The sequence below is a fragment of the Pan paniscus genome, chromosome 13 (genome assembly GCF_029289425.2).
Source record: "Pan paniscus chromosome 13, NHGRI_mPanPan1-v2.0_pri, whole genome shotgun sequence".
Classification (NCBI taxonomy): Eukaryota; Metazoa; Chordata; class Mammalia; order Primates; family Hominidae; genus Pan; species Pan paniscus.
In genome coordinates, this window is record NC_073262.2 from 110,147,614 (window position 1) to 110,162,583 (window position 14,970).

Sequence of the window (14,970 nt, forward strand, 5' to 3'; positions counted from 1 at the left end):
AATGTATTACTGATGAAAGAAAATTTTGTTTATATAAATTTAGTGTAGCCTGGATGGGCACAGTGGCTCACGCCTGTAATCCCAACACTTTGGGAGGCCAAGGCAGGTGGATTACCTGAGGTTAGAAGTTCGAGACCAGCCTGGCCAACATGGCGAAACCCTGTTCCTACTAAAAGTGCAAAAATTAGCCAGGTGTGGTGGCAGGCGCCCGTAATCCCAGCTACTCAGGAGGCTGAGGCAGGAGAATAGCTTGAACCCACAGGTGGAGCATGCAGTGAGCCAAGATCGCGCCACTGCACTCCAGCCTGGGTGACAAGAGCAAGACTCCATCTCAAAAAAAAAAAAAAATTAGCCTAAGTATACAGTGCCTTTGAAGTCTACAATAGTGTACAGTAATGTTGTAGGCCTTCACATTTCTCACACTGATTCACCCAGACCAACTTCTAGTCCTGCAAGCTCCATTTGTGATAAGCACCCTGTACAGGTGTACCATTTTTTATCTTTTATATTTTATATCTTTTATTTTTACTGTACCTTTTCTGTGTTTGGATATGTTTCGACAACAAATACTTACCGTTGTGTTACATTTCCCCACAGTGTTCAGTACAATACCATGCTGTATGGGTTTGTAGCCTATACTATGTAGCCTTGGTACATAGTAGGCTATACCATCTAGGTTTTGTTTTCACAACAAAATTAACTAATGATGCATTTCTCAGAACATATTACCATCAAGTGACACATGACTGTATATGTATTACAGTTAAAAATTGGACATCATAGATTCTTTTTTAAACAGCTTTATTGAAATATAATTCACATACTCTACAATACACCCATTTGGTGTGTACAGTTCAGTGGTTTTCAGTATATTCACAAAGTTGTGCATCTATTACCACCATCAGTTTAGGACATTTTCATTCCCCCTAAAAGAAATCTACACATCTCCTCTCAGCCATCACCTCTTAATCTCCCCATACCTGCAGCCCTAGGCAACCACCTATCACCTTTCTGTCTCTATAGGTTTGCTTATTCTGGGACATTGTGTATAAGTGGAATCATATAGCATAATGTCCATTGTGATGAGCTGCCTTTAGCATAATGTTTTCAAGGTTTATTCATGTTGTAGTATGTATCAGTATTCATTTTTATTGCCATAGTAGTCCATTTTATGGATATACAACATTTGTGAGTTCACGGACATTGGACTTTTTGATTATTATGAAAATGCTGCCATAAACATTCATTTATGTTGACTTGCCTTCATTTCTCTGAGTATATACTCAGGAATGGAATTTTATGGTAACTGTGTTTAACCATTTAAGGAACTGCCGGGCTGTTTTCCAATCTGCTGCACCACCAGCAGTGTATCAGGGTTCGAATTTTCCCCCATCCTCACTAACACTTGTTATCATCTGTTTTTTGGGGTTTTGGGTTTTTGTTTTTGTTTTTTTGTTTTTTTCAATTATAGCCATTCTGAGTGCAAAGAGGTAGCTCAGTTTGGTTTTGATTTGTATTTCCCTCATGACTAATGATATCAAGCTGCTTTTCATGTGCTGATTTGGCCATTTGTATATCTTCTTTGGGAAAATTTCTGTTCAGATCTTTTGCACATTTTAAAATTCGGTTGGCTTTTTGTTGTAATAGTTGTTTATTATTCTAGATACAAATCTCTTGTCAGATACATGATTTACAAAAATTTTCTCCTGTGGGTTGTCTTCACTTTCTTGATGGTGTCTCTTGAAGCACAAAAGTTTTTAATTTTTATGATTTCCAGTTCATCTAATTTTTCTTTTATTTGTGTTTTGGTGTTATATTGTGTATATCATAAATTCTTGTTTATTATAAACATTTAAAAAATATCTCTGATCTCTGTGAAGGCCCAGGCAAACAAGATACCATTATTTAATGAAAAATAACTGAAGCTACTAATGTGTATTTGGAGTTATAATCCACCTACCTCAGGCCTTCCCTTTATTCTGTGTCCATATCCTTCAGTTTGTAGTGACAGATGAAAGAAGCAAAGATGAAAATCGAGAAATAATTATGAGTGAAACATTTTAATTTGAAGCACAGTTGTCCCTTGGTATCGATGGGGAATTGGTTCCAGGACCCCCTCAGGTACCAAATCCACGGATGCTTGAGTCCCTTATATAAAGTGGTATAGTATTTGCATGTAATCGACAAGTATCCTCCCATATACTTTAAATCATCTCTAGATTACTTATAATACCTTATACAGTGCCTGCCCATCACTTGACTCTTATGGGTTCAACATAGGAGTCAGCATGCAGCAAATTCAAGCTTTACTTCTGGGACTTGGGGATTTTTTTCCCCCAAATATCTTTGATCTGCAGTTGGTCGAATCCACAGATGCTGAATCTTTGGATACAGAGGCCCAGTTGTAACTATGATTCAAGAATTTGTTATTTATTATGAGAGAATTTATTATAATGACTGCGATGGTAGTTTATAACTTATAAACTCTACCATATTGGGAAATTCACAGTTACAAACATTTACCTATGAAGGGGGAGTGAGTAGTCATTCCTTCATTTTTTACAAATAAGCTGAGTCGTGGAGAATTTAAGTGATGTATTTACTGTGTAGAAACTCACAGTAAGTAAGGCGTAGTCTTCATCACTCTTGTAGTACTGCATTATCTCTTTGTAAAGTTTTCAGGGTTTCTGTTTTATTAATGGTTATTAATTTTATTTATTTATTTATTTATTTATTTTTGAGATGGAGTCTGTCACCAGGCTGAAGTGCAGTGGTGCTATCTTGGCTCACTGCAGCCTCTGCCTCCTGGGTTCAAGTGATTCTCCTGCCTCAGCCTACCGAGTAACTGGGACTACAGGTGCATGCCACCACACCCAGCTAATTTTTTTGTATTTTTAGTAGAGACAGGGTTTCACCATGTTGGCCAGGATGATATCGATTTCTTGACCTTGTGATCTGCCCACCTCAGCCTCCCAGAGTGCTGGGGTTGCAGGCATGAGCCACGGCGCCCAGCCAAAATTTGTTTTTTTGTTTGTTTGTTTGTTTGTTTTTTGAGACGAGGTCTCGCTGTGTCGTGCAGGCTGGAGTGCAGTGACACCATCTCAGCTCACTGCAAGCTCCGCCTCCTGGGTTCATGCCATTCTCCTGCTTCAGCCTCCTGAGTAGCTGGGACTACAGGGGCCCGCCACCACGCCTGGCTAATTTTTTGTATTTTTAGTAGAGACAGAGTTTCACTGTGGTCTCGATCTTCTGACCTCGTGATCTGCCCGCCTTGGCCTCCCAAAGTGCTGGGATTACAGGCGTGAGCCACTGCCCGGCCAAAATTTTTCTTTTTAAGCAATATTAGTTTAGGCTTGTAAGTAGCTCACTTAGGGTAAATATTCTAGCCAAGATCATGAAAAAATACATTGATTTCATTATGTTCTTAATCAGATCTGCATCAGATTACCATAAATAGGCAGCTATTCTTTCTTTTTTTCCACAGTTCATTGTATTCCTACCGTTTCCAAATAGAAGTTTATGGTTTTAAATTACTGATGTTAAGTACTTGTTTGGAAGGAATTTATAGTTAAACTAGTTATAATAATTTATACCTGTCAAGCTCTTTCATATATAGTACATATTTTATCTCTCATTAGTTTCTGTAAGCTCTTGAGAGAAAGGTTCTTTTTTATTTCCACCTTTTAAGTTCAGGGGTACATGTGCAGGATGTGCAGGTTTGTTACATAGGTAATCGTGTGCCATGGTGGTTTGCTGCACACATCATCCCATCACCCAGGTATTAAGCCCAGCATTCACCAGCTGTTCTTCCTGATGCTCTTCCTCCTCCCATCCCCAACCCTCTGACAGGCCCCAGTGTGTGTTGTCCCCCCAACCACCAATGTGTCCATGTGTTCTCATCATGTACCTCCCACTTACAAATGAGAACATGCGGTATTTGGTTTTCTGTTCCTGTATTAGTTTGCTGAGGATAAAGGCCTCCAGCTCCATCTATGTTCATGCAAAGGACATGATCTTGTTCTTTATGGCTGCATAGTATTTCATGGTGTGTATGTACCACATTTTCTTTAGTCTGTCATTGATGGGCATTTAGGTTGATTGCATGTCTTTGCTATTGTGAATAGTGCTGCAGTTAACATATGCGTGCATGTATTGTTATAATAGAATGATTTATATTCCTTTGGGTATATATCCAGTAAGGGGATTGCTGGGTCAAATGGTATTTCTGCCTCTAGGTTTTTGAGGTATTGCCACACTGTCTTCCACAATGGTTGAACTAACACCACCAACAATGTAGAAGCATTCCAGAGAAAGGTTCTTTTATTTTTGTTTTGTTTTGTTCGAGACAGTCTCACTCTGTTGCCCAGACTGGAGTGCAGTGGCATGATCTCGGCTCACTGCAACCTCTGTCTCCTGGGTTCAAGTGATTCTCCTGCCTCAGCCTCCTGAGTAGCTGGGACTCCAGTCATGTGCCACCATGCCCGGCTAATTTTTGTATTTTTAGTAGAGATGAGGTTTCACTATGTTGGCCAGCTGGTCGCGAACTTCTCACCTCAAGTGATCCACGCGCCTTGGCCTCCCAAAGTGCTGGGATTACAGACGTGAGCCACTCCGCCTGGCCTAATTCCAGAGAAAGGTTCTTATATGTTTTATGCTATAGTCCCATAGTATGGGACTACTACTATGTAGTAATTTTCAGTTCTGCTGAAAATGCTGTAGTCGTTACTACGTAGTAGGCGCAGAATATTTGTTTAATGAGTGATTCTCTATTAAAGGGTCATAAATTTGAAAGGTAAAGGTTAAGAACAATTTCTCTTTAGAGTTGTACAGATTAAAGGAAGTGAACTTTTTTTTTTTTTTTTTTTTGAGATGGAGTTTCGCTCTTTCTGCCCAGGCTAGAGTGCAATGGCGCAATCTCGGCTCACTGCAACCTCTGCCTCCTAGGTTCAAGCGATTCTCCTGCCTCAGCCTCCCGAGTAGCTGGGATTACAGGCATGCGCCACCACGCCTGGCTAATTTTGTATTTTTTTAGTAGAGACAAGGTTTCTCCGTGTTGGCCAGGCTGGTCTTGAACTCCCGACCTCAGGTGATCTGCCCGCCTTGGCCTCCCAAAGTCTTGGGATTACAGGCATGAGCCACCGCACCTGGCCAAACATATTTTTCTTTAACTGAGGAAATTAGATTAATTGTCCAAAGCTTAAAAGGAAGGTTTTCTACTTTGAGTTTTTATTAACTCTGATACTTTACTATGACAGTACTTCCAGCCTCTGAGACATGAGAAATAGCGTGAGATTGTAGTAATCAAAATGACCTTACCAGAAATCACCACCAGGTTGGTGAAAAACAGTACATCTACACGGAAGGATGGACTTGATGTTGATTCTTTCAAGATTAAAGATGAAGATGCCTGAACTTGAAGCAAGTCTTTTATCAAAACCGTACATAAAGCAAAATACACTGTATGATACTGTAATGGTGGACACATATCATTACACATTTATCTGTAGAATGTGCAACACCAAGAGTGAACCGTAAGATTAAAAAAGAAACAACAACAATAGGCTGGGCACAGTGGCTCATGCTGGTAATCCCAGCACTTTGAGAGGCTGAGGTGGGCGGATCACCTGAGGTCAGGAGTTTGAGACCAGCCTGGCCAACGTTGTGAAACCCCATCTCTACTAAAAATTAAAAAATTAGCCGGGCGTGGTGGTGGGTGCCTGTAATCCCAGCTACTTGGGAGACTGAGGCAAGAGAACCGCTTGAACCTGGGAAGCGGAGGTTGCAGTGAGGTGAGATCATGCCACTCACTGCATTCCAGCTTGGGGGACAGTGAGACCCTATATCAAAAAAAAAAACAAAAAACAACAAAAACAAATCAAAGCCTGTACATAAAGTATGTACTGTTGCCTGTATGCCATTTGTCAGTTTTAAAGATTAACCATGGTCAGTTTTTAAATGTAGTCCAGTATATCCTTGGTACCTTTGAGTTCTTGGGCTTTATCCTTTGCTGTTTGACTAGTAAGCAAAATGTAATAAAAGTAATTAGCATATTGCATAATAGTCCACATAGTTCCATTCCCAAATATTACAGAGAACTCCTCATTTTTTATAATATTGGAGGCTGTTATAACCCTGAAGTCTTGAACATTCCTTACAAATCTCTTGACATCTTTTGTTCTCCATCTGTGAAGTTAGCTAACACCAGAATTCCTGTATTATGACTCCTCCCATAACATGTGCTGTCTCACCTCAAGAAAACTGAATTTTTCACTCTTCCATGTCCAATTTGTAAATAATTCACCAAGAATAACATTTCAAAATTTAGTTCAAAATAACAGATTTTACTTCATAAACTTATTTAAAAAACACTTGGACATTCATCTCCCATTTGGATGTAGTGATTTTGACGTAATCACTTTGATTTTCTTAAGTAAATGTAAGTAGGCTATACATATTTAACTTCGGGGCATAGTAACTTTTGGGTACTTACAGTTTCAGCATTGAGCTAGTTTACGAAGCAGAACTAACATTTGAAGACAGCTTCATTCTTTAGTCAACATAAAAATTGTTTTTGTCAAAGTAACTGTATGTAGGAAGTATGTAATCCTTTTTTTCTTAAAAAAAATGAGCTCCAAATAGCCATTTAGTAACACTTCATGTATAGAGGTTTCTGTGAGATCAGTTCTTCCAAGTGTTCAATGTGTAAAAAGCTGTGAAACACCCATTAAGTGGGTGTTTGGAATGAAAGGGGAATGGAAAGAGATGAGATAAAAATATTATCTAAAATATTGCATAGTCGTGGCTGCTGCTTTGCTAAGCAACACTGTCTCTTGGTGGTCACATACATGAAGACTTGTTTCAAATTCGTGAGTATAGTCTTACCTGAAGGAAAACAAGGCAAGTAAACTTTGCAAATACTTAATTTCAAACAAACAAACAAAAAACTTTAAGAAAGCACTACAGCTTTCTTGTTGAAAGGTGCTATAGAGCTAGTCACATATTCTGAGATGGCTGTCAAACCATGCAATATGTTTCTATATATCAGATGACTTTTTTTTTTTTAATTGAGATGGAGTCTCATTCACCGTGTCACCCAGGAAGGAGTGCAGTGGTGCAATCTCGACTCACTACAACCCCCACCTCCCGGGTACAGCATTCTTGTGCTTCAGCCTCCTGAGTAGCTGGGATTACAGGTGCACACCACCACGCCCAGCTAATTTTTGTATTTTTAGTAGAGACGGGGTTTCACAATGTTGGCCAGGCAGATCGCAAACTGCCTCAAGTAATCTGCCCGCCTAGGCCTCCCAAAGCGCAGGGATTACAGGTGTGAGCCACTGCGTCTGGCTGGCATTATTTCTAACACACTTCTGTTAAATATTTCCTTCAAGAACAATATCTTTGTCATAGAATATGCTACATTTTTTAAAAACAAATTTATCAAGGATGGCATTCAAATACCCTGGTAATTACAAAACTGCAATGATAAAATACAAAATATTGAACTTCAGTTTCTCTGAGCTAAATCCAATAAATAAATCAGAGAATTTGTTTTCTTAAATAATATTGAAAAGATTCCTGGGGCCAGGCCCGGTGGCTCACACCTGTAATCCCAGCACTTTGGGAGGCTGATGCGGGTAGATCACCTAAGGTCAGGAGTTTGAGACCAGCGTGGCCAACATGGTGAAACCCTGTCTCTACTAAAAATACAAAAATTAGCCAGGTGTGGTGGTGCACATCTGTAATCCCAGCTACTTGAGAGGCTGAGGCAGGAGAATCACTTGAACCGGGGAGGCAGATGTTGCAGTGAGCCGAGATCACTCCATTGCACTCCAGCCTGGGCAACAAGAGCAAAACTCTATCCCCGCCTGCCTCCCCCGCTCCCCCCCAAAAAGATTCCTTTTTGCTATTTATTGCCCTGTTTTTGATGACTATGGTGGTGGTCGGGTTATTTTGGTATTTACTATTAATACAGTTTATAAAAGTAAACATTTTCAAGCTTTTGTTTTTGTCATATAAGTAATTTAAATCTTATCAAATTCAGATCACAGAGTTAACTTCATGTATAACTTTTCTTGCTTTGTAATATCTAGATTGGAGGCTGAAATAAGGATTTGTTCTCTGTTAAAAGCAGAAAGACCTTGGTAGGAGCACAGGGAAAACTCAGCTTGATAAAGATACCAATTTATTTTCGTTTATCACATTGTCTGCTCTGACTTGTTCCCTTAAAATATTTATAACCTTTGTTACAGTGTGATCAGTCTAATCTAAAGTTTATTCAGTTGAGGTTGATCTATGTTGAGGAGTGTGTGTACATATATACATACATGTATATGCATCTGACATTTGAATATGCTTTTTTGCCTGTCTGGTTTCAATGAAGGTGTGCTATATTTAACACCAATAGACTATTATTAGCATCAGAAACCTGGAGCATTGCTAAGTTTCCAGTATTGATTAGATAACAGCTCAGTTCTGCCAGGTTGGACATATGGTAAAGATAAATGACAAGTATTTTAAGGTTAACCCTCCCCCGCTTAAAAAAAAAAAGGTGCAGGAAAAAAAGTAGGGGAAAACAGTAGACAGTGCACCCTAGTTATTGATTCTTGGAAAGCTAAAGTCTATCGTATAGCACCTGAACATTATAACACTTTAGAAAATTAAGACATTTGAAGGATGTAAGAATGTATCAGCAAGGCTTTGGCTGGGGCGCAGTGGCTCACGCCTGTAGTCCCAACACTTTGGGAGCCCAAGGCAGGCAGATCACAAGGTCAGGAAATCGAGACCGTCCTGGCTAACACGATGAAACACAAAAAAATTAGACGAGCTCACACCTGTAGTCCCAACACTTTGGGAGCCGAGGTGGGCAGATCACAAGGTCAGGAGATCGAGACCGTCCTGGCTAACATGGTGAAACCCCATCTCTACTAAAAATACAAAAAAATTGGCACGCGCCTGTAGTCCCAGCTACTCGGGAGGCTGAGGCAGGAGAACTGCTTGAACCCAGGGGGCGGGGGTTGCAGTGAGCTGAGATCGTGCCACCAGACTCCAGCCTGGGCGAAAGAGCGAGACTCCATCTCAAAAAAAAAAGAAAAAGAAAAAAAATGTATTAGCAAGGCTTTCAAACAGTTACCCTAAAAACTAAATACAGGCACAACATAACTGTGTAGAAATAATTATGTATCACATGTAGGTACTTCTAGATATATTTATGCAGAGTATTTTTAGTTAACATATCTGACTGTGACAACAAAATAGTCATTTAGTTTGAAAATCATGTGCCCAAATATGCGTTTTGCTGTGGTTACCCTGGAGACTTTGGAGTTCTGCCATGTGATTTCCTTAAATCCCTGGAATTTTTGATTGCTGAGAATTCAGGAGGAGTTGCCCACTTAGTGTGCAGGGAAATGTGTTTTTCTCATTTCTAGTTGAGGTCATTCTATTTTTTTTTTTTAACCATAGCATGTGTTCCATTAGTTATGAATGTATTATTTCTTTAGAGTCAAAATTCACGACTCATTTCTTTGAATATTATCTCTGATCCTAAATGGGATCAAAATTGCCCTAGATTTAGGAGTTTTAAAAGTTTACTAGGTTGTGGGGAAGATGGGTTTATTTTTCATAAACTTGAACTAGAATGTTGACGATTATAAGGACTGGGACACTTCCTAAAGGTCAAAATATTTTAAGGCGAAAATATGTATTCTTTCCTTTTGCTTAATGATTGAAAGAAAAAGTGGTAATATGCGCTTGCTTTCTATTATGAGCTTTAATTTGTAATTTGATGAAGATTTTTGTTAACTTGCTATAGGTAGTCAGGTAAGGAAACAGTGGTGCCAGAATTTGTCCCTGATTCAGTATAGTTCTGTGCAGGTCTTGAGTAGATGAATTTAAATGCTACTTTATTAGTAAGAGTTAGATGGTCAGCCTTGTACTGAGAACCTCCAACCTTCTTCCCAGCTTTATTTTTCTACACACTTCCCATCATCTGACTTACGTGTTTTACTTGTTTACTAGAATGTAAGCTACATACAAGCAGAGTTTTTAAAATTTTTATTCTGTTCATTGCTTTATTCTGAGTGGCTATTATCATTTACCTTTTTTCATTGTTTTCTATGCAAAGTCTCTTATCAGCCACTACTTGCTCATTTCCATACAGGGCTATAGTTCAACCCTTTGCTGATACCATTTTTCTTATAGAAAAAGTTCTTCCAAAACTTATCAATACTGTATTCATCCTTAATGCCTCTTTGGAATTCTCTCATTCTCCTGACTATTGCTGAACATAGTCTCTTCTTTTAAATGCTGAGGAAGCACTCATTTGACACTTTGCTGAGATGTTTACCTAAACTACATTTTAAACTTTTTAATTACTACTGTTTTTACTGTGGAACGGGGTGTGAAAGTGTTACAGCTCTTTACTATTGGGAAATCTAATCAGATAAATTTCTTGAGGCTAGGATGGAAAGGAAAAACTTTACAAGTTAAGCAAAGGGACTGTTAATTAACTGTTTAATAACTGTAACAACAGTTATGACCAGAGCAGCATAATAGATAAAAGACAATCTCCACTAAGAGTCTTCATTGGGTAATAGTATGACTTGTAGTTTTTTTAAAAAATGCTAATAATCTCAGGTTGTATTACAGTCTCATGGTTATACAGATGGATGGGAATATCTCTATTTGCCTAGGATCAAGAGGCTAGGTGACCTCTTACTCAATGGGTCGTTCTTTGTTATATGTATTAGTATATAGTGAAAGGAAATACTTCCTTTACCATAAATGTTATTTTATTATGTGGCCTTGTAATTATGGTCTCAGCTCCTAGGATCAGAGGATTTAAACTTAGAAGACATTTTTCGGCTGGGCGCAGTGACTCAACGCCTGTAATCCCAGCACTTTGGGAGGCTGAGGTGGGCGGATCAGGAGGTCAGGAGATCGAGACCATCCTGGCTAACACAGTGAAGCCCCATCTCTACTAAAAATATAAAAAATTAGCTGGCATGGTGGCGGGTGCCTGTAGTCCCAGCTACTTAGGAGGCTGAGGCAAGAGGATTGCTTGAACCTGGGAGGCGGAGGTTGCAGTGAGCCGAGATCGAGCCATTGCACTCCAGCCTGGGCAACAAGAGCGAAACTCCGTCTCAAAAAAGAAAGCTATCCTCTACCCTAAAAAGGATTGGTAGGCTGCTTGAATGAAATGATAATAAAACACCAGTTGTTTAAATGGGGCTCCTATACATTGGAAATATCACACTTTGTTTTAAAAAGAAATATCGAGTTGTGGAGGGAAGAGGATGAAAAACATTTTGAGTATGTCTTTGTAACTAAAATTTACTTGGATTCACTAATGGCTTTGTTCCTTTATTGTAATGGAGTAATATTTTCTAAAACAAAAAGTTGTAATGGTGTTCTATACCTTAAATGTCAAAAAAGATTAAGTAGTCTCAATGTGTTGTAAATAAAAATGAAAGAAATGGTCAATCTGTGCATTAGATTGTGTTTAATCAAATGGTAGGGTAAAACTATGCATACCAGATGACAGCATAGCTTTAAAAATGTGGCTTGGAATAAAGTCTTCCAAAAATGGTTGTGTATACCCTGTCTACAAAGGAGGTATTATGATACATTTGTATTTATCTTCATTCTAGATAAAATGATGGTTTACAGGGGGAGAAAATGAAGAAAAAATTGTGAATGTCTTTTTTTTTTTTTTTTTTTTTTTTTTTGGTAAGACAGTCTTGCTCTGTCACCCAGGCTGCAGTGCAGTGGCGCGATCTCGGCTTACTACAACCTCCGCCTCCCTGGTTCAAGCAATTCTCCTGCCTCAGCCTCCCAAATATCCCAAGTAGCTGGGATTACAGGCACCTGCCACCACGCCTGGCTAATTTTTTGTATTTTTAGTAGAGACCGGGTTTCACCGTGTTGGCCAAGCTGATCTCGAACTCCTGATCTCAGGTGATCCACCCGCCTCGGCCTCCCAAATTGCTGGGATTACAGGCGTGAGCCACCGCGCCCGGCTGTGAATGTCTGCTCTTAATACCTTGACTCATTACTGTCATTGAGTGTATTCATTTGTTTATTTTATTTTATTGTTATTGAAACTAGTTTTTTGTTTTTATATGCCATTTTCTTCAAGACGAAAATTATGGATAACTTACAGGTAGACTTTTTTTTTTTGAGATGGAGTGTCACTCTGACACCAAGGCTGGAGTGCAGTGGCACCATGTTGGCTCACTGCAACTTCTGTCTCCTGGGTTCAAGCAATTCTCCTGCCTCAGCCTCCTGAGTATCTGGGATTACAGGCGCCCACTGCCACACCCGGCTAGTTTTTATGTTTTTAGTAGAGATGAGGTTTCACCATGTTGACCAGGCTGGTCTTGAACTCCTGACCTCAGGCGATCCACCCGCTTTGGCCTCCCAAAGTGCTGGGATTACAGGCGTGAGCCATCGCGCCGGGCCCAGGTAAACTTTTGTTGTTGTTGTTTGTTACATTTGATGTCTTTCTTATTTTTAGTTTAAAAGACCACAGTTTGCAAAATATAACTCAGTGAATTAATCACCAGTTATTATTTGATAATTTGATTATTTGATAATAACCAGAGTTACTTGATAATTTTTAAGTTTTTTTATAATTTAGAAATATAGGGTAAATAGGCAAAATTTAAACAAAAATGGTAATTTCATATAAAAAAGTATCTGGTATTTAAAAAACTTTGTATGCATCTCAAAATCATGATTAAAGTATAGTTTTGGTTTATTATTTTAAAGTGTTATATATGTCTTCTGATATTAAAATTTGTTTTAATTATCCAAGTAATCCTGAATCCATTCTCATGGGAGGAAAGATACTTAAGTCAATATTAAAATACTGAAATATGTAAAGAGTTAAAGGTGAAAGTCATTCTGTACAGTTCTACAAAATTCTGTTTCTCTGTTCAGAGCTACTGCTTATAGTTTAGTGTTTAATCTTGCACACCTTTTGCATGCATAAACCTTTACAACAATTTGTTTTACTTTTTTAAAAAAATAAATGGGGCTCTATTTTACAATGTGTCAATATATTAATTTTTTTCATGGTTACAATTTTGTAATGGTTCTCTTAATGATGGGTAATTGTTTTCAGGGTTTTTTTTGCTATGATTAAAAAAATTTTACAGTGAATACTGTTGAACTACATCTCTGGATATTACTATCGATTATATGGTCAGTGCACTTGTGGCTTTATGAATATTTTAAATAATGTAGTCAAGTCTGTTGCTCTTTTTCCTTGTCATCTGTGTTTTGTGGATTTTGGTATTTCCAAACTATTCATTTCTACAGAGTTATTTTCATTTCCATATTTTGAACTGTCACTTGTAAAACACTTTCTTTTTATAGAACCTTATGAGTGATAGCAAGATGTATTAGTATGTAATGCATTGTGATGGAGTGTAATGATCACAAGGATCAGTGACAGTTTTGATGACCAATTTCAGAGTTATAAAATAAATGAAATATATTCTGGAAAAGTCGTGGGCTTTTTGTGTTATTTGTGGAATCACTAAAGGTAGTCCCTCACTATTAACAAATTTGTTTTGACACATAATATGTGAGGCACTGAATTATAATAGGCACTAGAAACATTGCCTATTTTCCTGAACCCTTTAGACAGGATTGCTTCCCCAGTTACCAGAGATTTCTCTAACCTTGATTTACAGTAGCTACTGCTGGTAGGAATTGCTCTCCACTCCACTTTTGCTGCCATCCAGTGTTACATTACCCTACAAATATACTAAGTGCTTAGCAAAGCAGAGTCCAAATGTAAGATCAATTTTTGTCTTACCCAGAATTTTACAATTAAAATATATAAATAAAAGATTTCTCTGTGTGTGGATGTATGTGTACAGTATAGTGTTGCATGCTATACATGGGGTGAGGTATCAGAATGCTTTAACTTTTTCAGTGTTTGGCACCTCTAATTTGTCTCTGTGGCCATTTATTCTACCTTTCTACCTTGAAATTCCACAACTTGGGCTCTTGAAATTACCTGGTATGGTGCCATGCACGTGTATTCTCAGCTACTCCAGAGGCTGAGGCGGGAGGATCACTTGAGCCCAGGAGTTTGAGGTTGAGATTGAGATGAACTGTGAGAACATGCTACTGCACTCCAGTCTGGGCAACAGAGCAAGAACTCATCTCTAAAAAATTTTGGGCTTGAAACGGGCTGATTTTGTCCTACCACTAGTAATCACTTTTGGAAGTAGCTTACAATTGCTGTTTCTTCCTTCTTATGGGGGGAAATACCCTTATAGGAGGTATTATGAAGCCAATATCTAATAGACTCTGTCATCATTAGCTCACTTCCACTCTTCTGCCATCTCTCTGTACCTGATTAGTATAGTTTTGAAAAATTATAATTTTGCTACCACTGCACCTCTCCTTGTTAGTAGGGGAGATTTATGTAAGAGAAGAATCTTTTATTTCTAGACAAGGTAATATCCCATTGGGAAGAAACAGCCAAGGGAGAAGAAATGTTTTTTTCTTCTTTGAAGGGACTAGAACTTTTATAGCTCAGCAAATTTGAACAAGTTTGATGGTAATTCAGCTACATTATATTTTAGCTAGATTTCTGAGTTCATTTGGTAACCTAACCACCACATATATACCTATTTGTAACTTGAAATTTGCCTTTAAAGTCACGAAAGCACAAAGCACTGTGGTGCTTGTAACACTCTTCCATATTATTATAGGTAACTAAATGACCATGGAATCTGGAGCCGAGAACCAGCAGAGTGGAGATGCAGCTGTAACAGAAGCTGAAAACCAACAAATGACAGTTCAAGCCCAGCCACAGATTGCCACATTAGCCCAGGTATAAAATACATGGAGAGATTCCAGTTTGTGTCTCTTCCTAGAGGAATACGTTTCCAAGAGAATTTAGTTGTTATTACATAGATATACATAGAATGAGCAGAGATACTCTTACAATATCAA

At 38.5% G+C, this 14,970-nt stretch overlaps 1 protein-coding gene across 5 annotated transcripts in view; it reads left to right on the forward strand.

Moving 5' to 3' along the window:
- The window catches only part of CREB1 (cAMP responsive element binding protein 1), a 73,413-nt gene that overhangs the window by 10,867 nt on the left and 47,576 nt on the right, over positions 1-14,970 (forward strand). For all 5 annotated transcript variants that reach the window (XR_008624573.1, XM_034954946.2, XM_003820808.4 and 2 more), the window contains exon 2: positions 14,727-14,848. Coding sequence is in view for 4 of the 5 variants with exons in the window: in XM_034954946.2 (XP_034810837.1) it covers positions 14,735-14,848 (114 nt within the window). In the remaining variant the exon portion in view is untranslated. The remainder of the gene's footprint in view (positions 1-14,726; positions 14,849-14,970) is intronic.